The sequence below is a fragment of the Egretta garzetta genome, unplaced genomic scaffold (assembly GCF_000687185.1).
Source record: "Egretta garzetta isolate BGI_Z169 unplaced genomic scaffold, ASM68718v1 scaffold172, whole genome shotgun sequence".
In the NCBI taxonomy this organism is placed as follows: domain Eukaryota; kingdom Metazoa; phylum Chordata; class Aves; order Pelecaniformes; family Ardeidae; genus Egretta; species Egretta garzetta.
The window spans coordinates 4,321,284-4,348,531 of NW_009258951.1; the positions used below are offsets into that span (position 1 = coordinate 4,321,284).

The following is a 27,248-nucleotide window of genomic DNA, read 5'->3' on the forward strand; positions in this document are numbered from 1 at the left end:
AGTTTTGGAAAAAAAAAAATAATCTGGTACTTTGAGAGGCTGTAATTGTCTGAGACAGCCATTGCGGAACACTTCTTAACAGGGGCATAGACTCGAATTGCCTTAAAATGAGTTCTTTCTCTCATTTCCCCCCCCTCCCCCATTGTCCCAAATGAAGGACTCTCATGAGAGTGTGGGTTGGGGGTAGGTCTGAAAACGTCAAATGATTGGCACCAATTGTAAGATGACTTTCTAACCACGTCAGTTTTTTATCTTGTGAGAAGTAAACTTTCTCATGTATGTTTTTCTGCGAACTAACTTCGCCACTTGCTGCGATTTAAACTCTTTGGAGAGAGTTTCGCTCTTGCAGTCGTCTGTCTTCTCATCGGTTGCTTTCTATTTATACTTTTCGGGAGCTGTGCTTAAGTGCCAGCTGATGGACTTTTGTAACGTTCCGTTCTTGATCAGTTAACTTTAACATCACAGCTTGATTAAGGTATTTTGGTTTGCTTTCTCTGTTAAGTGTTGAATGCTGGCAGTAGTAGTTGTGTTATGTTTTATGAAACGAATGTGTCGATTTAAACTGTTTGAGTGAAGTATTTGCTATAGTTATGCAGGTCTTTTTGTTTATCTATCCGTATCAAATATATAGTCAGCATGGGCTGTTGAAAGTAAAATGCGTGTCAGATCTGAAACGTGTATGTAAAGAGTGTTCCCAAAAAACATATGGCTACTCAGTTTGTTATTGCGAATGTGTCTTTAACTCTTTTGCCCCCAGCATCACGGTTGCTTTCTTTGAGCATAGTAACTGCGTTGAACATGGCTGTGTGAGTTTTCAGTAGGTAGATTCATGCAGTTACCACGGATTAGGGTTGGTCCGTTGTTTTGGGGGGTGATGTATCTTAAAATACATTGTTTATGAGGCTGAGCTTTGGGGTTTGTTTCAGATTTGGATTTTTGTCTTCAAAACACCTCTAGTCTTTAGTTTCTAAATTAGTCGAACATCTGGGCAGGCATGTAGGTATATTCCTTAGGGGATTGTAGTTCAATGCTGAGATCACAGGGTTTTCTTGTTTATGTTAGCAAAGGAGATAGATCTCTTCAGTAGTTTGATTGCTTGGAATGGAAGGGGAACAGCCAACAGAGATCATGCCAAGCCAGAACACCAAAACCTCTACAGCAGCCCATCGGAAAGGCAGAGAGCCCTTAGAGGAGGCCATGGAAGTGGAAAACGAAGGTGACAGACAGCTTGGTGAAGTACCTCCACAAGGTAGGTCTGAATATTGTGGTTCTGATGGTGTGTAAACTTGAAGATAGTTCCTGTTTAGCAACAACATTCAGTTGAATTTACCAACTATTCCAGATAGGATTTGCTCTTTTCTCTTCTAGAAAGGAACATTGAAAGCCTTGACTCCTGGCAAGTTTAAACTGCTTTTAAAACGGTAAAGAGGGCCTGCAAAGAGTTAAAGTGTTTGGACCAGCAATTTAGTACAAGTGCAAAAGCAATTTGTAGACTCTCTTTCTCCTAATAGAGCCTATTTCATATTCCTGATCTGTAACATTGTGTTTAAGGTTGTGGTACAACAGCAGGATTTTTCAAATTTATATGCAGCCAATGGTATGGGATTTCTTGGAATGGAATAAATGTCAAGTTTATTTACTTAACTCTTCAAATGATTTGACTTTCTTTTTCATGAAGCAGTGTATTTTCTTGAGTTTCTTGAGTTGAGCTTTTGCTGAAAATGTCTGGAAAAACAGCAGTGTGAGTCTTTTTGGGTAGCCAGATATGCAATTATTGAAGCGAGGTATTTGACAAATGGATTAGTATGTTGAAATTGGTGCAAAAACTAGTGCCTACTTGAAGGAAAACTTGCTAGTAACTGTTGAAAAGCTGCTTTGCTTACAACTAGCTGATATCCAGGGGGCCGGTTTGTTTTCGTAACAAACTTCCTGTCTTTGCAGAGTAGTTGTGCTGTCATTACAGCTTTCAGAGCATTGTGCAGCGATCCCCAAATCTTGCAGAGTGACTTGTGAGCACGCTTGAAATGTGGCTTTGCACTTATTAATGAGAAAGACTTTGCCTGTTTCAGATTTGTAGGCTTATTGTGACGGTTGTAGCTGTTGTAATTGCAGAGTGCCTATTGAACTGTGTTAGAATAAGAATTACATAATGAAAGAACAAATCCACTAGTGAATCGATGAGACGTCTTAAGTATCTCTTTTTAAAGATTCAGTTCGTGGAAAGAAGAATTTTCATTCCACTTAGCTCATTTTAATAATTACAGACAAAAGTATAGGTTTGGTTCATATAGAAATGATGTTTGCTTTTCCAGTTGCACGTTTTAAAAGGTGTCTAGTCATTAAGAGCTTATAGACTTTTTTTTCTTTCCATTTATTTTGGATGTTTTTTAGCAGTCTCAGATGAGGTGCTTGATAATCGAAGTTTAGAAGAGATTTTGGGTAGCATCTCTCCTCCCCCGCCTCCAGCAATGACCAATGAAGCTGGTGCTCCTCGTCTCATGATAACTCATATTGTAAATCAGAACTTCAAATCCTATGCAGGGGAGCAAACTCTGGGACCTTTTCATAAGGTATCTTTCTTTTACCTTAAGCATTTTGTAAATGAAGGTAAGACTTAGCTGTGTGGTAGTATTCCTTCCTGTATTTTCATGTAAGCTTACCTCAAAATAACTGAAAAATAATCAAGTTTTAGAATTACTTATATAGTGATATTCTAAATTTTCATTATTGTACAGCAGAGAAAACAGTTAAATGCAATGTTCTGATACTGTACAATTTTAATTTGTCAGTAAACCTTAAAAAAGCACACTTTTCTCTTTATTTCGTTTACTGGAGAACTTTTAGGAGTGTGTTTGAAGAATGAGAATATTTTTTAGTGCCCACAAGAGACTTACGTGGCTAATCATGAAACTTTCCTTGCGAACATGCTTGCTAAATGCAGTATCGCTTTGAGTTAACAAGTTAAAATTTAGAAAGCTGAGCTGAGTTGAGGTGTGGTTTTTTTATTAACTAAGTTGTACCGCTTTACCTTTGGCAGTAAAAACTAAGCTATCAAATAGTCTGCAGTTTCATGCACTAAGAATAATTGTGTTTTAAACGGTCCACAAATGAAATAGGTGATGTACCCTGGCCAGGATCTATTTCCCTTTGAATATGACTTTTTTTTTCCTTCTATATGCAGCGTTTTTCATGTATTATTGGGCCAAATGGGAGTGGAAAATCCAATGTAATTGATTCGATGCTTTTTGTGTTTGGGTATCGAGCACAAAAAATCAGATCCAAAAAACTCTCTGTGCTGATCCATAATTCTGACAAACATACGGACATCCAGAGTTGTTCTGTGGAAGTCCACTTCCAAAAGATCATTGACAAGGTATGTATGCTTCTACTCAGAACAGTGGAGACTTTTTTTTTTTTCTTTAAGGATTTGAAAACTTTTACTATTTGGTTATTTTAGTTTGAGCTGGGGAAAGCTTCATAGCACAATTAGTTTACCTTTGGGCTGTAAAACATCAATTCGAAGTTAATTGGCTTAAAAAAGATCCTCTACTGAGTAGTCCAGTTCTTAAAATATTAGTAGGCATTCTGTTTTTATTTTCTCAAAGATTAATATCTGGTACCTGTCCATTTAAAAACTATTTAGAAATATGTAATAATCATTTTAAGAAGTCATTGGTTTAGAGTTGTCATCTGTTTTATTAGACTTATTTCTGAAATTAATGGGACCCCTAAAAATTCGTAAGTCTATGTTTAGACATGTTATATATTCTTAAATTTATAATATGAGCTTGTATATTAAGAAATAAAGCCTATTTAAGCAAAACTTTTCAAACCAGTTAGAAACTATTTTAGATTATCTACATTTAGAAAAATATATAATGAATCTTAAACTTATTTATACTCTATATACTGTAAACATGCCTGCAATTTTAAAACAGATTTGTTGTAAAAAATTCTGGACCTTACATCTGACCACTAAATATTTTTGAACCTGATATTTTGTTTGAATGAAATAAAAAGTCTTGGGAAATTAAAAAAATACTTATTTTGCTTCCCACTTCATGTATTGATAAAAACTTCTGACTTTTTTTTTTTTTATTTATTGCAATTACAATGCAAGGAACTTATTTCTCTTCATCTAATTTTTGTGCACACGTTCTAGCTGAAATATCAACTGTTGAGTTTGGGTTGGTCAAAACAGTGGGGGATGTACACTGAAATTTCAAAAACTGTGTTAATAAAGTGACAATATATACAGGCTCTGAAGGAACTGTTTTAAAAGATGGATTTTTTTTTTTTTTTTTCCTTTGGCTTGATATACATACACACATACCTTTTGTTTGTATTTATAATAACCAGATTCAAAAATTACTAAATTTATTGTTTTTTTTCACTTGACTTTGTATCAACATCTAGGAGCTAACTTTGTGATCTAAAGAACTTGTGAATATACTAGATACCAATTTGATTATGCTCTTGAGGGTTAATCTGGGAAAGTGTAGGCCAGTTTAAGGCTTTACAAGAAGCATGCATCAATTTTAACTTTTTAAAAGTATAATACCAGCTTTTTTTTAGTTGCTGCTTTGTAGGTAAGTCTAAGATATCTTTTGAAGCTGATGATGTCATATTTGTCACATCTTTAATGTTTTTATCTTCTACAGTTTCTCTTTAGAACTACTCAGCTAAAAGTAACTCCTTTTCCTAGCACTATAAAAGAGGAGTTTAAAAAGCAAACAGTAGTTAAGTCATTCAAGACTTCCTAATCTAAAATTTAAAGGGTGGAATAGCACAGCCGCTTTAAATTTGAAGTAGGCTTTTTCCTTTGTGATTTGAAGCAGTGGTAAAGAGAATAAATTAAGTATTTTCAAAGCAATAGCTTGTATTTGAGGTAGGAAAGGCATACTATGAAGGCCACTCAGTTTAAATGATTTGTGCTATTTTTTGTCCAGTGCTCAAATTGTTGTGGTTTTTTTCCTCACTTTTTGAGAAATGCAGCTTTAAGAGAGTTCCCACTTCTATTAGACCTCAGAGTGCAGTTGACTTAAAACCTGAACATGATAAAACTTCTGTGCTTAATTGTGAAATATGAGGTAAACCTGTGATATGGTAATTGTTTTTCTGGCTTTGTTTTTCCTCAAAACAGGAAGGAGATGACTACGAAGTCATTCCTAACAGCAATTTTTATGTATCTAGAACTGCTTATAGAGATAATACTTCTGTCTACCACATCAATGGAAAGAAAAAGACATTCAAAGATGTTGGTATTCTTCTTCGAAGCCATGGAATTGATCTGGACCATAACAGGTTCTTAATTTTACAGGTTGGTGTATGAATAAGAACAATTTTACGTAAAGCTATATTTCCAGTTATAAAAAAAATACTGTCTAGGTTATAAGTCTTGTATTTGAGGCCTTAAAGTACTCTAGCAGCACATCATGGTTTGCATGCTGTAATAAAGGTGCGAATCATTATTTGCTGCTTTAGAAATTTAAGGAAGAGAAACAGTTGAAGATCCTAATACAAATTTTTCTATTAACAAATTTGTGTTCCTGACATGTGGATGAATAGAAGAGTTGTCATACTTGTTCCGCCCTAGCAGCACGTAAATATTGGTGTAGTAAAATAAACCTTAAACCCCAATATTATTGTGCTGCTTAAGCGTGGCAGAGATTCAGCAACTTGTTTATACTTTATCTAAAAGTGCATCAATATTAACTTAAATCTTAATTATTCTACTGATAAGTTATCTGTGGCTCTCATATATAGGCATGGTTTTACTGGAGAATTATGTATATAAGAATTAACTGTGTATAGAAATTGAGTGCAGGAAAAAACACATGAAGTGTACTTTTTGTTTACACTTGTTTAACAACCGTAGAGGACTCAGAATGGCAGGCTTATAGCCAATTTAAGCTACATTTTTGAAAGCTACAGTTTACAACCCATACTGTAAAAATAATCATAGAATTTGTCAATATAATATCATCTATATTCATGTTTGACCTTATAATTATAAGGCTTGCTGGCATCTGCTGTTTAAAAGACAGGCTGAAGAGAACCACACTAATTTATTCTAATTTTTAAATAATAATGGAGAATTTTGCTGTGTGCCCAACAATTAGTTAAAATGTAAATTGAGTTAAAGTACTTGATGGAAGTATTTAAATATTAATTCAGTTGAGTAACTATATTTGCTATTACCTGTAATTATTTCACTACTGTTACTAACAGGTCCCAAATCTACTCTAAAGGATCACGGCCTATAAAATTAGTGAACAGTGGGAGCCTCCCAAGGTCTGAAATTTTTCAGTAGAGTTTATTTTAGGCCTGTTTTTGTCAAAGGAGCTTCCAGTTCCCCTCTTAAAAAAAAAAAAAAAAAAAAAAAAAATTCTAGATAGGTCGCTGTGCTTGCTTCACTTCCTCAAGCCTTTTTGTGCAGTCCTTTTTTACAGTTACACCCACAAAAAGAGGATATATCTGTTTTGAAGTCTCCATGCCAATTAATTATTCCCTCCAACATTTTATTCCTGTATTTTCTGTTTTAAGATGAGAGTGAGAAGTACCTTCAACAAAACAACTGTAGTAAATACACACTTTTTTTCTATACAGTTGTTCTTAAGTATCATTTTAGCAAAATTTCTAAAAGGGAGAGAATTCAGAGACAAAGATTAAGCTAGGTAGAAGTTATGGTGCAGAGGCATCTAAAGCTTAGTGTTGAAGAACATACCTTTTTACCACTGGGAGGAGGGGAAGGGAACATTTGGGTGGAAGTATTGCTAAGCCTTTTTTATTTCTTTTTTTTTCTTCCCCAAATGTGATTTGTTCTCCCATTAATTGTTTCCCAGGAAGCTATCAACGAGGAGAATGTACCTTTTCCTAAAAGCTGGAGTTTCATGCTTTCCTCCTGTACAATGGGAAATAAGGGGGAGGAATAACCAATATTAACGCAAAAGCAATGGTTCCCACCATAATTTTTTTCTTTTGTTCCACTAGATGCTTTGTGGGGAATGTATTACTGTGAATGGTAGAGGAAACTGTACTGAGATTTTCTGTTTCTTTAATCTTTCTGACTGAGGCAAGGTCCTTTCTCTTTGCATACAAGGTTTTGCACCTTTTTAAATTGCAATCTACTGATTTGGCGATTCAGAGTTGAGTATTTTCCAGTTGCGAAGTGTAGCCATATTTTCCACATGACAGCAGAACTTCAAAACCCAAATACTAAAAATTATAGCTGGAAGTAAATGAGACCATGTCAGAAGGCTAAGGCTGTGAACTACTATCACAATGTTTTCCAAATTAATGATTACACTACTGTTTTCCAAATTAAGATATTTAAAATTGGAGGGATAAGTAACAGGTTTATTTAACTTTTTTCTTCTCTTGTTACAGCTAAACTAATATAGGCTACCCTAAGTTTAACTTGATATCAAGTCACAGTAATGTCTCATATAAAATGAATTATAAATCTCTTCAATTTTTGACTATGTCAATAGGGTGTCATTAAAATATTTCACTTGTAATACAGATTTGGGGAAAAAATGTTAATTAAGGATTATCAAGTGCTGGTTTTGGTGTGTGACTGAATATTCCCTAGTTAGTACTAAAGAAAAAGTTGTAAGAGAACATATCCTACATGTAGTAACAAAACCTTTAGATACTTGATTATATCTTGCTAGCATATTTAGCATTACTCAGTGGAAAATATTTGCTTTTTAGAAGACTGCTTTATTTTTTTGGTTTCTTCTTCCCACTTCACCCCCTATTTTGCAGTCTTTTTCTGACACAGCAGATTTTGGTGCCTTTTAGGATAAAATTTGAAAGCTTAGGTCAGACCAAATTTTGTAAAAGTCAGGTAGGGCATGGTACAGGTACTTCTGCTGATGCCATATTGAAAATATTAAAATCAAACTACTGGTGACTTCTGAGAGTAACATTACAAAAAACACCTGTGGAAAAACAGAATATGTATGACTAATTGAGTAGTTCTAGAAGTATTACAAATTCTGTGCCTGAACTAGCTAGTTGAAAAAAGAATCATGTGTAAAAAATGGTTGTGGTTACAATGGGATATTGCCAACACTTAACAGGAGGAGTTTGTCATTTTTGTGATCCTTAAGTTCTAACACTACATATTTCATGTTTTTAATAAATTGCTATATGCTTTTAGTACTTTAGTAATACAGAACTGTTCAGTGCATTTTTAATGAGCTTGCCACAGCCTGAAACTGCAACTGGAAAAAATGCATCTTGTCACTTAAAAAAAAAAAAAAAAAAAAAAAAAAAGTATGCTAAGCACTGTGGTAAAATCTATCTGCATCTTGCTACTATTTTTCTGTCTTCCACACCTAATGCCCCAGCTTCAGTAACTTGTATATCTGTAAAGAACAACAAATAAAACTGCTTAGCTTTTCTCAATGACTTACTTGGAACATCAAGTGTATATATGCAGAAAACTTGTATGGGTTCTGTGCTCTGACTAGGCTGGGCAAAGCTCGGAAGGTAAGTGTGTTTGCTGTTGCTCAGTACTGACTCCTCTGAACAGGTTAACTTTGAGGCCAGAAAACAATTTCAGCCTTTCTATCCTGGCTGGTTTGCCTCTAAGGAATTGTTAAATAAATGGGGAGCACTTGAAGGAACGTCAGTTTTGGACATCTCATGGTAGGCATGTCTGGAGAGCAAAGCAAACTGGCTGTGGACCGCAACCATTAATGCCCGTTGAAAATGGTTTTTGCAGTCTTTCCAGGTAAGAGAAGTATAGTTGATATAAATTTTTTAAAAGGAAAGTGGAGTTTCTTAGGTAACTCCCATTCAGCAACTTTGCAAATGAATATTGCAGATATGGTAATAAATATCACAAGACTTTGAATTAATTTTGTACTAAAAGACATCATCATGGGAGCAGACTTTTGTGAGTTGATTTAAATTTACTTTAGAAGCTACTTCGTTTCAAACAAATTGAAACTTTTAAGTTAATTTTGTACTCATTACAGTAGTATTTCACTTAAATGTTTTCAATAATTAAAATATTCTTATGTAATCCTAAGCAAGTATAAATGGCTACAGTTATTTTTCTATGTATGTATTTTTGTAACTGATTTGGAACGGCATTTTGTAATGTACTAAGTCTTATCCTATGGCAAGATTATGTTGCCAGAAAGGAAGTTTAGTCAAGTTTTTCACCTGCTGCTTTGTGGAAATAATGTAGGAGTCGCTCTTTCAGTGTATTGGAGAGGAAATGAGGGACAGCAGATTTTCTTCTCACTTTGAGATAAGCCAGAAGTTCCCAATTGTTGAGGTCTGCTTTCCTAATGAGGCACACCAACATTTGAGCTAAAGTGCCGAGTGGAGCACAAGCTGAAAAGCTCTACTGGGATTATAAATGGGGATCTATGCTGCCAGCGTTGGTGGTGAAGAGAGGTTTGTTCTAGAAAGGTCAAGGACAGCTGAGCTGAAGTGGTAGGAAGAACTAAAGCAAGTGTGATAATGTAATTAAGTAAAACCAGATTCTTTGAATAAAATATTATGTAAAAATAGAAGCCTTGCACTGATTCATAGAATACAGAATCAATTTCACTGACCGTTTAAATATTACATTTTATGCTGAAGTGAATCCAGAGCAGCATAAGATATGCTAATAAATCTTATGTGCAGTTTCAAAATGAATCCTTTTACATTACCATAAAACTTACATTGGCTATTCATATTATTTTTATTTTGCGAATTGCAACATAACATTGTAACCAATGTTTATTAAGCTTTCTTCAGAAAAATAGGGAAATATGGAAAGTGGAAAAAACCACTTTTCTAATGGCAATGTGTAATTGAGTGATCAATTAAAAAGATTATTGGTATGTTCTAATTAAACTAAAGTCAAACATTGTAGGTTGAGTTTGACAATAACTGACTTAGATTCCGAAGTGACTCTAGATTTGCACTCAATTTCTATTCTTGTATTAAATACAAGAATGTCTTAAGAAAGCTTCTAAAATTAGACAGATGTGCAAACAGCTTGACAAAGGCTACTTTTAAATTATTTCCAGAGTGCAGAATAGTAGTTTTGTGCAAACAACTGAATGTTGTATAACAGGCTAATTCTAAGTTTTTCCTCATCTTTGGACAGTAGTGGCCTTGTAGATTTGTGTATATGCATTTATTACTTATTTGACTTTCTTGATTTCCCACCTAGCTTATAACACTTTCCTTGGAAGGCAGAGAATGAAGTTGAGTATTTGATACTTTCTCCCCTCCTGTGTATTTGCCATCTGGTAAAACTGAAGGGTAGAAATGAGATGTGACTGCAAGCATTAAGTAATAGCAGAAATAACATGGAATTGGGGAAAAAAAAGCCCAACCCAAACTGTACTGGCTTACAATGAGAGCTGTATTACAGTCACATTTCCACGAGAAGAAGAATAAGGTTACAGGAATATTGGTTATCTATGTACATAGCTTCAAAGGCCAATGTATGTACAACTAGAATTCATAGTCAAAACTTGACGTGAAGAGGGGATTACGGGCACACTGTCCAAATAAAGTCAAATTGAAATTACCACTGTGGAAAATCGAAGATACACAAACTTAGCACTTATTTTTGCTATTCCTTACTGTACTCCTGCTTAAAAAGTGACAGCTATTGTTTTGCTAAAGTAAAAAAAAAAAGCAAAGTGTAAGCAGTGTAATCCTAGTCCAATATAAGGAAAAATAAAAAATGGGAGAGGGGTTGAAAACAGTGCAAGTAGAATATAGGAAAATTGCAAGACTCCTCTCATATTGCTGCCTAGTGGCTTATAGAAGACAAAAATGCAGTTTGGGTGCTTTTGTATCAAGAAACTGATTACACAAAATATCCATGAAGAATAATTTTCTGAGGCAGCTGTCAGGTGCAGAAACTAAGAATTACACAACTCCTAAGCTAGCACTTATCAAGTGATACGACAGGTTGATATTCATTACTACTTCTCCTCTTAATTTTACTCCCGATTGACTTTTGCAGCAGCTACAAGTTCTTTGAAACAAACAGGTAGAATTGGAGCTGCATCAGAAAAGAGCCTGAACCTAATTAGTAGTAATTTGTATTGGTGCTAGTTCTAATGTTGCTATTCAAAAGTGGATTAGAAGACAAAGGAAGGAAAAACGCTAACTGGAATTTCCCAAAATTAGTCTTGGATTTTCTATCTTTTAAATCTCTGTAGAAAAATAGATTTATAGTAAACATTCTAAATGTTCGAATGTGGTTTCTTCTTCAAGCAAATCCATGGTGTGACTGGCTGCATAAGCCATTGCTCTTCCTTTTGTTGGTGATGCTAAGAATTTCTGTGCTTTATATTTTCAACTCCTGTAGCTGGCTAGTGAAATACTTGCAAAATCTCACGTCCATATTCCCCTTGCTCTGGGAGAAATGTTTCACTGTTTGAAAGAAATTGAAATATGGCTGTGTTCCTTAAAGTAAGATTAAAAATTCTAAACTTTACTATTATTTTATTAAGAGAAGTTTGCCTTATGCCAGGTCGGTTCTGTCTAGCCTTCCATCTTAAAAAGTTAGAAAATAATTGAAATTGGCTTTATAATTTGGATCGATCAAGATTGATTTTCTTCAATAGGATGAACGGTAACAGATTTTGCCTACAGCTACTATAATGGTCGACAAAACTTTGAGTTAGATGTGGCTGTTGTAACTGCAAGTACTGTTTTCTCAGCATTCTGGATATGCTGGATACAGCTCAACTGTTTGCTTCAGTTCAGTGCTTAAAGGACAAGTTAGTTGATCACCTGTTGCATTTAAAAAACCTTTATTGTTTTGAAGTTCAGTGTGGTGCAAATTTTCCTGATAACTCAAATAGCCCTTTTTTGGGAACAAATGTTCATGCTTAAACCGTTGAATCTAAAATTTAACATGTTTACACTAAATCTTTTTTTATACACACATATATAATAACATTGTTACAACATCACGACTGTTAATCTTGCAATGCTTGACTAAGTTAAAGTAAATGATGTTCTGACCACTGTCTACATTTGCATATGACTTAAATGAAATGGAACTATGCAATACTGTGAAGTTGTAAACTGTAGTTCAGTTAATTTAGTAAGCAAATTGAATATGCATATTGACAGTGTTAAGTTTTTTATAATTGTGCTGTAATGGGTGTTATGCCTGAGATGACAAGATAGCCTGCTGTTACTCAGATTTTGGATTCAATAACAAAACTTCCTTATATGGGTGTTTAAAAAGCCTTAAAAGCTTTGATGTTATCAAAAGTATGCTACCATTACGGTGAAACTAATAAAATATTGTTCTGGACTTAAAAAAATCCTAAAAATACCAAATATTGTAGCCACAGTTGTCATATCTAATTTTTTGTGATAGTTTAATGTAATCTTGAAACAGAATTACCTGTTTTTACCATAATGCCAGCCGACAGCTTTCTCTCCCAGTACTGTAACACTTCTGTTACAAGGAAGGAATTAGAAATTGGACAGACTGTAGTAGCTAGGCTTATTCTACTTTTCATTACTCCAAACGCTGGTAGCAACTGCATTCTGAAATGAAACTATTATCTCGTATTGATCCAGAACCACAGCTAGGTAGATTTGACGTCCAGGTATGAGGGGGTAAATCCAAATGTTGAAACCTCAGGAAACTTCTTATGAGAGGAAAATAGCCAGGCTATCACAGGAGGTGCTCCTTATTTGCGATAGGCTTCCTTTGTACAACTTGATGTAAGAAGGCTTTCCTCCTGCCCAGCATCTCAAAGGTGGAGAAAATGTAAGCAAAGAAAAGCTTGTATAAAGGATTTGTCTAATTTACCAACATTGACAAAATGTGTGATTTTTAAGCCTGCATTCAATTGATAAAGTATGTTGGAAGTTCCACAAAGGGTTTAGTAGAAGATTTCTTGTCTTCTTGCTACAGTTGAAATGGGAAACTAAGACAACGATGATGTCCTGCTCTCTAAGGTAATGCCTCTCTAAGTTTCTCAGCTGTGTGTAAAAACACAGAAGGCTTTTCCAATATATAGTATTGCACCTACTAGGCAGTATTTTATCTAAAACTATTCCTCACGAGCAAAACAATGTAAATTTCGTTTCAGTTAGATGTTACACTACTCCACTTCTGAATTTGACTAGTGTTGAAGAGCTCCACTACCAAAAACCCCTCCAAACACTAAAACACAACAACTGCAACAGAAAATTCCCCTCAAAAACCACCCAGACTACCCAGTACTCCCCCCCAGGGTGCAGTACATTTCCATCTACTGGATTCCAAGCTACGAAAGTCCCTTGTTAGAATACATGTTTCAATGTGCCTGTGCTTTACTGTGCTTCAAAAGTGTTCTTGATGTCTGGGTTTTAACACTCAAGTGTTAGCCAAAATGATTAGGTTGTATAGGATCATGCTAATCTATTCCAAGGTTTTCAGCACTTTATTTTAAAGCTTCAGATTAAGACACCAGAAAATAAGTGACAACTCAAAATCCTGGAAAATTGTTTTTACCTACTTGCTGCTATAATTATTCTGTGGAATGCTAACAAAGTACATCAGCAAATGTTGTATTAACAGTTTAGTTGCCAAAACTTATTGTGTTGCAAGACACCGTCTTCAAAAATTATTTCTTCCCAAATTTTCAGGGATGCAAACAGGAGGCAGTAATTGGTAAGCAAATACCTTGCTCTGTAGGTTCTCCAGAAACAACTAGTCATAATGCAAGCAAGTTTTGCAACCAGAGAAAAAAGTATTGTTTCTTTCTTCATGAAGAGTTTTAAGGTTGCTGTCAGTAGTTTTCCTGTGTCAGAGGCTTTTTGCTAGCCCTGTCTCATTTCATACCAGAATTTTAAAGTGGAATCTGACGGCTGTATTCTGCAATACTCCAGTTCCAGCACTATCACAGACTGAACTACTCTTGTGCACAGCGCAAATTACCAACAGCTACAGTTTATCGCCGTTTGAGGCTGGATGACATCAGTACTGGGATTAATGCATTATGCCATTCAGACTCCTTAACTTTGGAATTGGTGCTTCAGTCTACAGACCCTGCTCTCAATGTAAAGGAAGGTTGCTGGATCATACTGCTGCTGTCTGCCAAGAGCAACAAACAGGAGTTACCTGCAGAAGTGAAAAGTAGTATCCTGTTTCAAGGCTAGTGGTAAGAGTTGCAGAAAGACAGCTTAACGAGTAGGTCAAAACTTTCCTTTATCAAGCTGTTTTATAACCTTGTTTAAAATTCAAATCTTTATGTGCCAGAAACCGTTGGATAAAATCACATTCAAAGCTTTCCGTTCTGAGAGGATCAGCTCTTCTTTGAAATTAATGTGTCATTTTAGAGAAAATCGCAGTAGTTCTAAGAAAAGAGCTAAGAGAGAGTTGAGGCACTTTATTGTCCCACCTTTTGAGGGCGATGTAGGAGGTGAAATTCTTGCCCTTCACAAATTTGCTTTAGGAAGTTACATACAGAAAAGGAGCGCAGCTACTTAAGTAAGCTGCTTGTGTTAAACCAAGATGGTTCTAGTCCTAATGAGAATTTTAGTCTAACATGAGTACGGAAGAGTGTGCATGCAACATAGAGACTGAAATTTGATTAAATCTGCCTATAATAGAAGTCTTACATTAAATGTACAGCGTTTCTAAATACTCCTAGCATGCAAGTGTAATTTCTACTAAAATGCACAGAACTCAAGATGGATCCTTGACTTGGCAGCCTCATAACATTAAAATAGTGATGGAACATGCTGATGAATGTCACCACTTTAGTCAGTTCATCAGACATCCTTATGGTCATCTGCCCCCGGCAACCTCATGGGCTTAAGCACAGCAGGTGCAACAAGTCCAGCCACTCCTGGCCAGCATGTTTTGCACTGATGCTTCACCCTGTGCTTATGCTGACCATCTTGTGTAGTCTCCTCATCCAAGTCACTGATTTCAAATGGTTAATTTTATTATGAGCAATTCTTACACTGGTTTTTGAAGGTTTTCACAATTTACTTGCTTTAAAGTCTTTGCTCTTTACTTATGCACAATAGAAATTTAAATTTAGAAAATATCTTAAACATTGTGGCACTGAAATAATTCACCTCCTCAAGAGTTCAGCTGTGCAAAGGAGAGCAGAATCTCCAGCTTCCCAAGTTCCTTAAGTTATTCCTCATACTTTTCACTAGAGGAAATGGCTTTTAGATGACAATGGCTCCTGCCCCTTTTTCATAACTTTGTAGCCTGCTGTCAAGCAAGGTTTCTCATTGTTTGCCACAGCGGTCAGTTAACTTCATTGCTTAGAAATTTCTCCACAGATAAACTTGTGTTCTCTATTGGAATGTACCAGTAATTGTTTTCTGGTAACTAAGCTGAGGCATTCTATAGAAACTGTTATTTAGATCTATGCTCGCTATCCAGTGTTTGAGTTGACTGCCTCTGTTACTAGTAGTGTGCCAGCATCCCAGTGATAACTTCAGTCTGATGTAGAAGACTTCACACACAATGCAGAAACTGAAATTGCCTTTGTAATTCCATTTAGAGTTCTTGCACTGAATGTAGAACCTTCTCAAAATACTCAATGGTTATTTGATGCTTTTTCATACAGCGACTACTTCCGTGGATGTTTTATTCTTTGTCAGCTGTCTGCCAGTGTCACCAATGTCTTAGTGTTGACATCCATTTTGATTGTCCTCTCGGCTAAATAGAGGATGTACTTTTTTTATTTTTTTTGCATATCGCTCACTCTCCTCTCCTGAATTCATGCCTGTGAACTGGAGGAAGATAACTGAGGCAAATAATTAAAAGAGATTTCCTGGTGGTCTGTTCTGAGACTTTAAATTTAGATGTGACGGCTATGTTAAGCGTGCCCAAGCATGTTCTTTCAACAAATGTCTGCCTGCTGCTGCCTTAGTTTCACTTTCAAATGCTGTCGGTACTTCAAAAGATCTTTTACTAGACAAATGAGCAAGGCTTTTTTTTTTTTAACATAATTCAAATAATGGGTCAAGTAATAAGTACAGTTAAAAAGTTAAGAAACGGTTCAATTGTCTATCAAGTTTTAACAGAATGCAGAGTTGTAAAATGTGTTTTTTCCCCTGTTAATCATTGTCACAGCTACTTGCAAAAAGAGCAGGTACAACTTTTTCAGTCTCCTTTATCAGTGAAAACCGCTGGAAACCTTTTCATTTCTTAATGTGTTAACTGTAGCGGTGGGCTAAACAGATTTCATAATAACTTGATAAAAGAATAAAAATATTAATACTTAATATTCTTATTATTCAGTTATTGTTTATAGTTTCTAAATGTTTTCATTTTTACCCTTGATAAGAAAGAATCCAGGAATTTAAGTAGGTAGTCCATCTCATACAAGCTGAAGAGTATGTAATTCTAAAATTGCTTGCTTATGGTGAGGTAGAGGAATTATATAAAATTGGCAAGAGCCAGCCTGACAAGTTCAAGTCACGTGCATTATCTTCTCAACTGTACTCAATTCACTTCAGCTTTTCACAATATTATTGTATGTTTGGCCTGAACTGAAGTCACCAGTAATTCCTGGTCATGTGGTGATGTATTTATTTGCCATGTAGACAACCAAAACCCTGATTTCTTAATTTATGAGGTTATAGAATTAGATACAATTGGATTAAATTTCATTAGTTACTGTATCATTAAACGTGATGTAGTTATATTCCATTACATTAAGGAGCTACGGAGAACCCTCACAACTGCATTATCATCTTTCTTAGATGGTTGTGACTTGGAGATGGTTAATTATGCTTAACTAGGTCACAAAAAAGGTTAACTTAAATTCCTTGCTTTTCCATGATTCCTGTGCTCATGTTAAATCCAGGGTAGTTTTGGGGTTTACAGAGACACCTAATTTGAGGGATATACATGCAGTGTAGAAAATTCTAAGACTTGATGCTCGGCACCTGAATTAAATGTGTTTTCTGTGATTGTTTTTTCTTGGATGTAAACAGGAGATGCTTTAATGCAGGAAGAAACAAAACAGACATTCATGACAATTCCACAGAAGTTTAGGTTGCACAGTTTCCTACCCATGAGCAATGTCTCACTAGCAGGTGTGTTTTGGTAGAGAAATCATACTTTTGTGGCAAGGGAGCAAATGTGTAATTGGAATTGTATAAAACACAACTGTAGTTATTAGAAAACTAACTCTTCGGCTTTTTGATATGCAGAAGAAATAAAAAGAAGAGTTGGGTTTTTCGTCTTGTCAAACCTGCTGACATGTTTTTAGGAACAGTAAGTACCAGAAAATAAAAGCTTAGGTGCATTTAACTTCTAGAAATTTAAATTCAAAAAACCCAAAAACCTCTGCCTCTGTGTTTTACTGTAACAAAGGAATTACGTGCAAGAACAACTTGACTTAAATACTACTTCTTGTATTGCAAAATCTGCAAAACTTCACTTTTTCCCTTCTGCTCAGCCAAGTGGTATTTACTAACTGGAAGAAAAGCCTAGTGCCACTAGGTGTCATTGTATACTGAGTACATGGAATGAAGTCACTTTGGTAAAAAATTATAACAACTTCCTTGGTTCAGGAACTTCCTCAACTTTCTTAGCTGGTTACAGGTCTGATTTACGATGCCTGCCTAGAAATCCTGCCGTTTGTTGACTTCTGTGACTGCCCTTTCTGGTTCTTCAGCAGTCTGGTTAATCACCCCTCCTTCTCTATGTTCTTGAGAAGTTCTTCTTCATCCATGCTTTTGTAGAGATTAAGCTGTCAGCTCAAGCTCAACAAGCAGCCAACAATGACAACTAAATTCTTAACTATATTTTCACTCTGTGGATATAGACTTAGGCTTTTTTTACATACCTAGCTCGGATACCGGAATACAAATTTTAGTTTGGTTTGGTTTTAAATCTTGTCAGTTCTAAAACTAAATTAAAAACTGTAATCCAGCTTGTTATTTCATGCATTTAAAAATTGGTCACAAAGGCCAATACGGGCACTCTGCAGTATTGGTTGTCTGTTTTACAAATAAGTTGTCTCTTGTCATGTGCCTAACTACCCGGGTTTTTGAAGGATGAATGGTTTTTACTCGGTGTTCTCTTTATTTAATTTTTGCAGCATCTATCATGTCTAGTCTTGCTCCAGATAACATTTTAATATGTGTGTATTCAATTTCATGTCTTCACCTTCTGATATATGACCATGTCATTTACAAAATGTAATCTGTGTTTTAAAAGATTGGGTGCTACTTTGTCCTTAGCATAAAATGTAGATTTGATTTTTGTTGGCTATTGATAGCATCAGTAAAATAAACAGTCCTTGTCATTGTCTCAGTTTAATCTTTCCTAATTCTTATTTTTCAAAAAAACTAATTATTGTTACTATTCAGCTTAATAATTTAAAGTTAATGCTTTATGTAAAGGGAAATTAAATGAAGGGAGCCTAATACTTAAAGAATGTTTTTCTTTTTCCAAAAAGGAAGCCTCAATTGTATGAATTACAAGTCCAGTTCATCCATCAGACATGATTTTATGGGCCTTCTGTTTTCTAAAGAGAACCCTTCAGGGACTTCAATCCTGATTAAGCTACCTTAAGACTATTGAGTGCTACGTGACCTAGAGGGCATGCTTTATTCTCTTCTTTTTTTAGGTTGGGGAAATAATTTTGAATCTTTAGATAAATGAAAAAATGCTTAGACCTGAATGTTGGTTTCAGAAGAGATGCTGTTTTTCATGCACATCACCGCTCCTTGGAGGAAACTTCTATTCATTCATCTTTGTTGTCCCACATACATGGGTACTCTGAATAGTGGGTTTCAGTTACTGCATTATTTTGTTCTTTTTTTATACTGTTAGGATATGGTCGCATACCTGCATCCTGAAGATGTTTGTATTTTTTGCAGAATACTAGTTCTTTTCTCCAGAAAAAAAAAAGTTAAGAAAAGAAAACATCAAACTTTTCTTTTCCAAGGGGGAAGTCGAACAAATCGCAATGATGAAACCGAAAGGCCAGACTGAGCATGATGAAGGCATGCTTGAATACTTAGAAGACTTAATAGGATCTGCACGACTGAAAAATCCTATCCAAACTCTGTGTCGCAGAGTAGAGATTTTAAATGAACAGAGAGGAGAAAAGGTGAGTCTCTGAAAGCTTTGTTTGAATTATAAATAAATGTTATAAACTTGCAATGTTTCATTACTGGATTTTTTAGAAAAACAGTTAACATAAAGACTTGGTTAATTTTTGGCATTTCTCTACGAGAGTAGAAGTACAGAGAAATTTTGAGTTAGCTTTAATTGCATCTGCTCTTTCTCTCTATTATAAAATAAATGGGCAGTCAACATCAGTTGCACTCCTTTAAATGCTTGCAGTGCTGTTGGCTTTCACTTCCCAAAGGTTTGAATGCTTGAGTTGGAACACGGGATTTTACCTGCTGAATGCTCTTCGATCCTATCCACCACATCAACTTCGCAGACTGCATAGAGAGAGGTCATCAGTACCTGAATGCATCCAGCTGGGGCTTTTTAATCTGCCTTACTCCTACTGCTAAATAACAAATGGGAGATGTAGCAGGGAAGCCTTTCATATGCTAAGGAAAGGAGAGGGGAAGAGGGAGGCAGAGCATTGGTGAGGTGATGGACACAGCTGGATGAGGAGGCTTAAAATACAGAAAATCAGTTGTGACTTGGGCTGTGTAGATCTATGACAGAACTTGCACTTATAATGTTTTATTTATGCATTGAGTTCTAAAAGTACTAAACATCAAAGCTCTTTTTACTTGATGTGTCCTTGGTAAATCCTAACATGTTGCAGACTTAAATTCTGGGAAGAAAGACGGAAGACACAAAGTTGGAGGAATTAACTTAAAAGGGGCTAGTCTAAAGGCTGAAGTATAGAAAATAACATACACAGACTGTCTGTAGGTAACTCCCCTTTATTTCTCACTTACATTTTCCTCGATTTGCCTGAGCTGTTCCTAGCATCTGTAGGATCCCTTTTTAGTTTTAAATGACTGTTTGAATTGCCCTAGAAGTACAGCCTTTGCTGCGGAAATGGTGATCTGTTACTTCAGAAAGTTGGTAGTGCTAAGTTGCCTTGCAGAGTTAATTGTTGAAGACAGTCTCCAGAGGACACGTGCTACAGAGGGGCTGGGGTTTTTTCTCATGTTTTAATGTTCTGTAGTAGTAGCAGTAAAGTCAGCTCTGATTCTCTGTCTTGTCTAGTTAAATAGAGTTAAAATGGTGGAAAAAGAAAAAGATGCCTTGGAAGTGGACAAGAATAAAGCCATTGAATTTCTTTGTTTGGAAAACAAAATCTTTAAAGAAAAGAATAATATCTGTCAATACTATATGTAAGTATTATCTAAAGTTTTTGACTTGGCTTTAATGTGGTAGTGGAGGTGTTAAACTCCACTTCCATATCTCCAATTAGAAATATTTTGCATTTCTTAACAGCTGTATCAGTCCTTCAAAATTAGTTGAATAGCATGTGGAAAATAAAGACCATTTTCATAAAAACCTTTTAAGAAAAGCCCAAAACAGCAAGAAAAAAAACCAAACCCACCACCACCAAAAAAACAAAACCAAAAACCTGCTTGCCAGCTTTCTACACAAAATAGTCTGGCAAATTAATCTCTTGAAGCTTTATACTTAAACTGAGAATGTAGACCCCTTAAAGACTATTTTTCATCTGAGGTATCCAAAGTGTTAAGATTTCCTTGCTGGTTTGCATTAACTTGGCAAGGTTACTCAATAATGGATATTAGGATTTAATACTTTACGTAATCACTGTGCTACACTTAAGATTGGAAATGTATATTCTTTATGAATGTTAGCTTTATAGAAAAAAGTCAGTTTTTCTGTTTTGTTTTGTTGTTTTTTTTTTCCCCCCTCTAGCTATGACCTAAAGAAGAGAATGAATGATTTGGAAAAGCAGAAAGAAGAAATTAACATAGAAACAAAAGATATTAACGAGAAGAGTACTAAACTTGCAGATGAAATGAAAACCAAGAAACAAGCTTTAAAAGAACTTGAAAAGTAAGTACTTTAGGTATAGACTCGTAAGCTGAGAGTATTGTGTTTTATGTATTTTGTATATGTGGTGTTAGAATTAGGATTTTCAGAAAAAGCTGTGGTAGTTGTATTGCGGAGGGGGGGAAACACCTGAGAAAGCAGAAGTTAGGTATTTGTCTCTGATTTCCTTATGAATCTCTTATGCATGAATTGTGTTTCCCTAAAATTGATTTGTCTGGGTGCTAATCTCTACTCCAACTGCAATATTAACCCTCATCCTCTGAGAACATAGTAAGCTATTTGTGAGAGATGTGAATTATAAATTCCATTTAAAAAAAAAAATTGCTGAAAATGTGTTTAATATTACTTTGTTAGTTGATCTTTTTCCTGATGAAACGTCATTTCCCTGGGGAAAATACCGTGAATATAGCAAGTATTGGATGTTTTTCCCAAAAACTGAGTAGTATTAGTTTAGATTCTATATGCTTACTTATTAAGCTAAACTCTGCTGACATTATTTTTATAGGGTATGGAATAGATTGTTCTTTCTTTTTTTTCCCCTTTAGGAAACTCAATAAAATTACAAAGTTTGTAGAGGAAAATAAAGAAAAATTTACTCAGTTGGATTTGCAGGATGTTAAAGTAAGGGAAAATATAAAACATGCCAAAAGCAAGGCTAAAAAACTGGAGAAGCAACTTCAGAAGGACAAAGAAAAGGTATTGTGAGCTGCAACTTTATTTACTTAAAAGAAATGGAATTGCTTGCTCTAGATGAGAACATCTTTGTGCAGCTGGGATAAAATAGCAAAGGAGACCAATTGTACTTGGTATAACAAAGAAGATGGAAAAATACGTTTTAAATTTTTTCTTCATCAGATATTTTGTCATTTAAATCAGCTAGGGATTTTGTTTGCAAATTGCTTACTGAAGTAATGCATTATTCTCCCTTAAACCATTGCACATCTTACTACGGGAGACTGACGAGCCTAAAGGCAAAATCAAAACCTTTCCTGCTGCTTCTCGGCTCTGTTGGGTCTCATGGCTTGCGAAGCATCTTTTTATCATGTTTGTTGAGATAATGGGAATGTTGTGTGTTCTCACAGTTAATACCTTTTCAAAACATTTTTTTTTTCAGTTTCCCTAGTTAATTTAGTTAATTTAATGGATATATTTTACCAAGTTGGTTCTTGCCAGTTGTTACAGATCTTAAATCACTCTTTGGATCAAGAGTGGCCTTCTGGCAGTAGGTATTTCGGAATTAAGCCTTATTGTGATTCAAAGACTTGAGTTCTTATGTGTAAAGCTGTGTTCTCTCTCTAAACTGAACAAGCCCTGCAAATAACATCCAGGCCTCCTGCCAGAGCCAGAGTGTCTCTTACCCTACAAAACCACATTTGTCATCTACATAGTACATGAAAGGCAGGGTTTAAAGATAAGGCAAAACTTTTGTTTCAGTGGGAGAGGAAGTTAAAAGTCTTTTCCTTGCGTAGGGAGAAGAATTGAAAAATGTACCTTCCAATAGTGAAAAAGCTATCAGAGAAGCGACATCTAAGAAAGAGCTTCTTGAAAAGACAAAAGAGAAAGAAGAAGAAAAGCTCAAGCAGGTTATGGATAGCCTTAAGAAAGAAACACGAGGACTTCAGGAAGAAAAAGAGGTTTGAACTGTTTTGACTTACTATATTTACTGTGTTAACTGATGTATAGCTTTTACACTTATGAACGGAACAATCACAAGACAGTTGTAGAGTGCTGGTTTATATCGCAAATACCCTGTTCCATGTCTTAGTTCAATGGAGGCTAACTGGGAAATTCATTTTTAATTTATAATCGGAGCTAAATCTTTGTCATTAAGTTTGCTTTTTATAGTGATCATGTATGATCAAGTATATCATTCATGTATGTATATTAAATAGTTCTACACTTGCGTTATCTGAACACACTTCAATATTCTCCCATCAAAATGTTTAAGCCAATATGTCGCAAAAATATATAAAGAGATCTGAAATGGTACATTCCAAGACTTTCACACAGCTGTAATTTGTCTTTGAATTAATAGACAACTACTATAACACTTGGTTATTGCTGTTGATATTAGCTGTCCAATTGCTAAACACCCGGAGGCTGGAAATCTATCTTGTAAAAGTGGGGGATTATTTTCTGTGCTTGAAAACACGGTTTCTCCAGTTGATCTGTAATTTAGCACATGTAGGGCTCCTCCCAACTTTAAGTTGAGAAAATGACACAGAGTTTGTGTAGAAATGTTCTAAGATAATTCCCTGATGTTCTTTATAATTATGAAAAATGCTGTATTTCATTTCCATGCTGAATATGTTAATAAATTAAGATATACTTGTTCTTCTAGAGAATGTAACTCTTTTTCTGCTGACAGGAGAGCTAGTAAAAGAACATGCTTGTTTCCTCTTTTTCGTTCATACATTGTGACTGATGTACTAGATTCCAGTTGTCTGTTTTTCATTGTAATTTTGTCCATTTTCGCACAGAGCAAAGAGAAAGAGCTTATGGAGTTTAGTAAAGCAGTGAATGAAGCACGCTCAAAGATGGATGTAGCCCAGTCAGAGCTTGATATCTATCTCAGCCGTCATAACACTGCTGTGTCTCAGTTAAATCAGGCAAAGGAGGCTCTGACGACTACTTCAGAAATCCTTAAAGAGAGGAAAGCTGCTATCAAAGATATAGATATAAAACTACCACGAGCTGAAAAGGAATTAAAGGAGGTGAGACTTAACTTTCATACATGATTTGAGTTACAACACAATGTTGCAACACACAAACCAAAGTTCCACTCCTTGTTTTAGGAATAATCATGGTGAAAATAAATTAAAAACTGCTTCCAATAAAATAGCATTTAAAGCCGATATTCTAATACTCAGTTAACTGATGAAGTATTTGATTTCAAACTTACTTTGGGTTAAGCAAATGTTAACATTAAGCACTGAAAATTAAATCCTATATATCCCTGCAAGGGAATCAGTTTAAATATAATAATGAGACAATTTAAAATAAATAAATGGCTATGTTTCTGAGCCTTCTCTGAAGTTCACTTCTCACTCCTCTCTCATTCCCCACAGAAGAAAAATCCCACTACCTCGTCCTAAGTCTGATTCATAAATTCATAAGCTGTTGTATTTGTATCAAAGTGTACTCAATGCTAGCTGAAGTGTATCCAAATGCCAGCCTTTATTGTGGTAAATGTTTGCAATTCTGCTTTTCAGTGGCTGGTTTCATTGCCCACATAATCATGAATCTAAGACTCCCTGAATACAGTAGTTATTGTGAGGCTAAGATAATGTCTGTCTTTCAACCATCAGAAAGAGAAAGAGCTTGAGAAGTTGGGGAGAGAAGAATCAGGTGCTAAGAATCTTCTTCGAAATCTGCGTCTAAAAGTAGAAGAAGCCAAAAGTTCTTTAGCACTAAGTCGCAGTCGGGGAAAAGTGCTTGAGGCTCTGCTTCAGCAGAAGAAATCTGGAAATATTCATGGACTATATGGAAGACTGGTAAATTTTAAAAGGCTATTATACTTTTAGTCTTGAACGTTATATGAACAGAGTGGTGTTTCTGTAACTGAGTGAATTCCTCACTTCTCTGGTGCTATGAATTTGGAGAGCAGAGTTGCAAATCCTGTGGACTTGCTATAAATGAAAAAAAGAAGATTGTTGAGGTTCTTCTGCTCAGCACTAAGGAAAGGCAGTATCTATGAGGAAGCTTTGTGGTTTTAGGCTGATCTTTAAGCTAAATCACTTAACTGCAATATCTATGAGGAAGCTTTGTGGTTTTGGTAGGCTGATCTTTAAGCTAAATCACTTAACTGCAGTCCCCGTGGGAATATGCTCAAGAGGATACTAAAAATGTCTTGTAACCTGTCCGTGCTTTGGTCCTGCCTGTGCTTCTGTGTTGGGCTACAACTGAGAGCTGTAGTGGTTCTGATTCCTTTGAACATTAGGAACATAGATGCAGGAGCAGTATAGGGGAATAGTGTTCTTTACCTTCTGATGCTGCAGAAGGTAGAATCAATTGGTAAACCATACACCTGGTAGAACTGCCACGAGACCTAAAAAAAGATCTTGCAACTTGTATGTAACTTAATGTAGAACTGTACACTTTTTTTTTTTGCTTCAAAATTTACAAAATGTGGTCATTTCTTTGCTGTTTGTTTCCTCTTGTTTTACTTGCATACATGTCAAATCAAAAAGAGCAATACTGTTGTTTCAGAAGTCCAAGGAAAGCTTGTCACAGCAAAAAGTTGAGTGTTATCAGCTCTTTCCACACAGTCTTGATTTAAAGTTCTGAAAATTTGCAGCTTTTTCTAGCAGTGAACAATATGTGCATGTCAGTGTAAATGTAAAAGTGCTATTTTTGTATTCTGCAATTTTCTTTTTTTTTCCCCACCTGTTCATCCAAGAAATACCTCTGCTTCAGAAAACTCAGTTTATTTAGTGTATGTGTAGAGATTTATTAAAAAAGGATACAGTTCAAACAGCAGCAGACCACTGTCTAGTACAGCTGGCATGTGTTTTGTCTCATGCTCTGTTATCACTTGCCACAGAGAGGAGCGTGAGGTTAATCTGTTCTTGGATAACTCACAGTTGGCTCTCCATGCTGGTTTTATCTGCAGATGCACAAGAATTTTTTCAAAGATGAGGAATACCCCTGTACCCATTTCTCAGATCAGTACAGGACAGCACGCAGAAGTATATGACATGCCAGGTCCTGCCCAGCTGACCAATGGTAGAACCATACACGGAACACATTAAATTATTTTGTTAGGCCAAACTGCCTAGCTAAGATGCTGGCATATACAATTTGACGTTTGTCTACAGAAAATAAATCAATGCTACCACATTGCTCTACCAGAAGCACCCCTTTTGAAGCTCTTAAGTATGTGAATTTCTACTACGGAAACAAGTACATTAGAAATACGTACATAGCAGCGCACAGGAGAAGACAGGTGTGGTATCAGAATTTGTAAAATAAGATTTAAGTTCTTTCACGGCAAATTGTTTTAGAATTCGTTTTGTCACTTATTTCTTAATACCAAGACAAACTGTTGATGCCAAGCCAATCACTGTACTTCTGCCTTCCACCCCCCCCAGGGAGCTATCAGTGAAAAGTATGATGTTGCTATTTCATCGTCCTGCGGTGCCTTAGACCACATTGTCGTTGATACAATTGATACTGCACAGAAATGTGTGAACTTCTTAAAGGCAAGAGGAATTGGTGTTGCCACATTTATAGCCCTGGACAAAGTAAGTACTAGCGCTTTGGCAAAACTAACTGTTGATTTACCCTAAGGTGCACACTATTAATACTGTAGATGTAGAGTGTATTAATATGTATGTGTATAAATATATATTTTATATATTAATATGTTATGCTGTATATGTATTAATACAGGTAAAGCTAAAATGTCAGATGTTTTAACAGGCTGTTGGTACCTTAGAATATTCTACTACCAAATGTTAATGTTTGCTTACAGAGAATTACAAGGCATTTTAGATACCTGCACATGTACAACAAACATTTGCTCTTTTGTATTTTTATATTTAGATTTTTTATCAAATTGGTAAACTTAATAAACCAAGTACTCTAGTAACTGTACACTATGAAAACTATGAAAGAGAGCAATGAGTTATCAGTGAGTTTTTAACTGTGCTGGAAATTAAGTAGCGATCCCCCAAGGAAGGAAGCTTTACTGTTTATTGAAGTACGATTATATGTACTTTAAAGCCTTAACATACCTTAGAATAATGAAACGACCTCATAATTTATCCTGAGGAATCTCTCATTCGTCTATTTACTTTTTTGGTGTAGATGGCTGTATGGGAAAAAAAACTTCAAAAAATCCCAACTCCTGAAAATACTCCTCGGTTGTTTGATCTGGTGAAAGTAGACGACGAGAAGGTTCGCCTGGCTTTTTATTTCGCATTACGTGATACCCTAGTAGCTAATAACTTGGAAGAAGCTACCAGAATAGCATTCCAAAAAGATAAAAGATGGAGGGTGGTAACACTGCAAGGACAAATCATTGAACAGTCAGGTATTTAAGTACAAACTTAAAACTATGTTTTAAACACTTTATAGATGATATCTAAGGACAATCAGCTTGCTAACTTCTTTTCGTCTCTTTTAATTTAGGAACAATGACTGGTGGTGGGGGTAAAATAATGAAGGGCAGAATGGGTTCCTCAGTTGTAATGGATATTTCGGAAGAAGAGGTTAGTACGTAGTTTTCATTAGAAGTGGAATTTTGTCGAAGTTCCTTATGTTTTGGCAGTTC

General features: G+C 35.5%; 1 protein-coding gene across 4 annotated transcripts in view; it reads left to right on the plus strand.

Moving 5' to 3' along the window:
• Positions 1 to 298: 298 nt before the first annotated feature.
• The window catches only part of SMC4 (structural maintenance of chromosomes 4), a 39,474-nt gene continuing 12,524 nt past the window's right edge, over positions 299 to 27,248 (plus strand). The window contains exons 1-15 of one of the 4 annotated variants that reach the window (XM_035889936.1): positions 299 to 475; positions 1,063 to 1,249; positions 2,392 to 2,570; positions 3,182 to 3,373; positions 5,144 to 5,320; positions 18,912 to 19,076; positions 20,165 to 20,292; positions 20,837 to 20,977; positions 21,520 to 21,670; positions 22,444 to 22,608; positions 23,455 to 23,688; positions 24,283 to 24,476; positions 26,064 to 26,217; positions 26,783 to 27,008; positions 27,107 to 27,186. In XM_035889936.1, coding sequence (XP_035745829.1) covers positions 1,102 to 1,249; positions 2,392 to 2,570; positions 3,182 to 3,373; positions 5,144 to 5,320; positions 18,912 to 19,076; positions 20,165 to 20,292; positions 20,837 to 20,977; positions 21,520 to 21,670; positions 22,444 to 22,608; positions 23,455 to 23,688; positions 24,283 to 24,476; positions 26,064 to 26,217; positions 26,783 to 27,008; positions 27,107 to 27,186 — 2,334 coding nt within the window. In that variant the 5' untranslated portion in view covers positions 299 to 475; positions 1,063 to 1,101. Of the gene's footprint in view, positions 476 to 1,062; positions 1,250 to 2,391; positions 2,571 to 3,181; positions 3,374 to 5,143; positions 5,321 to 8,658; positions 14,145 to 18,911; positions 19,077 to 20,164; positions 20,293 to 20,836; positions 20,978 to 21,519; positions 21,671 to 22,443; positions 22,609 to 23,454; positions 23,689 to 24,282; positions 24,477 to 26,063; positions 26,218 to 26,782; positions 27,009 to 27,106; positions 27,187 to 27,248 lie in introns of those variants that run through there. The other 3 variants (XM_035889938.1, XM_035889939.1, XM_035889940.1) reach the window with 3 other exon arrangements.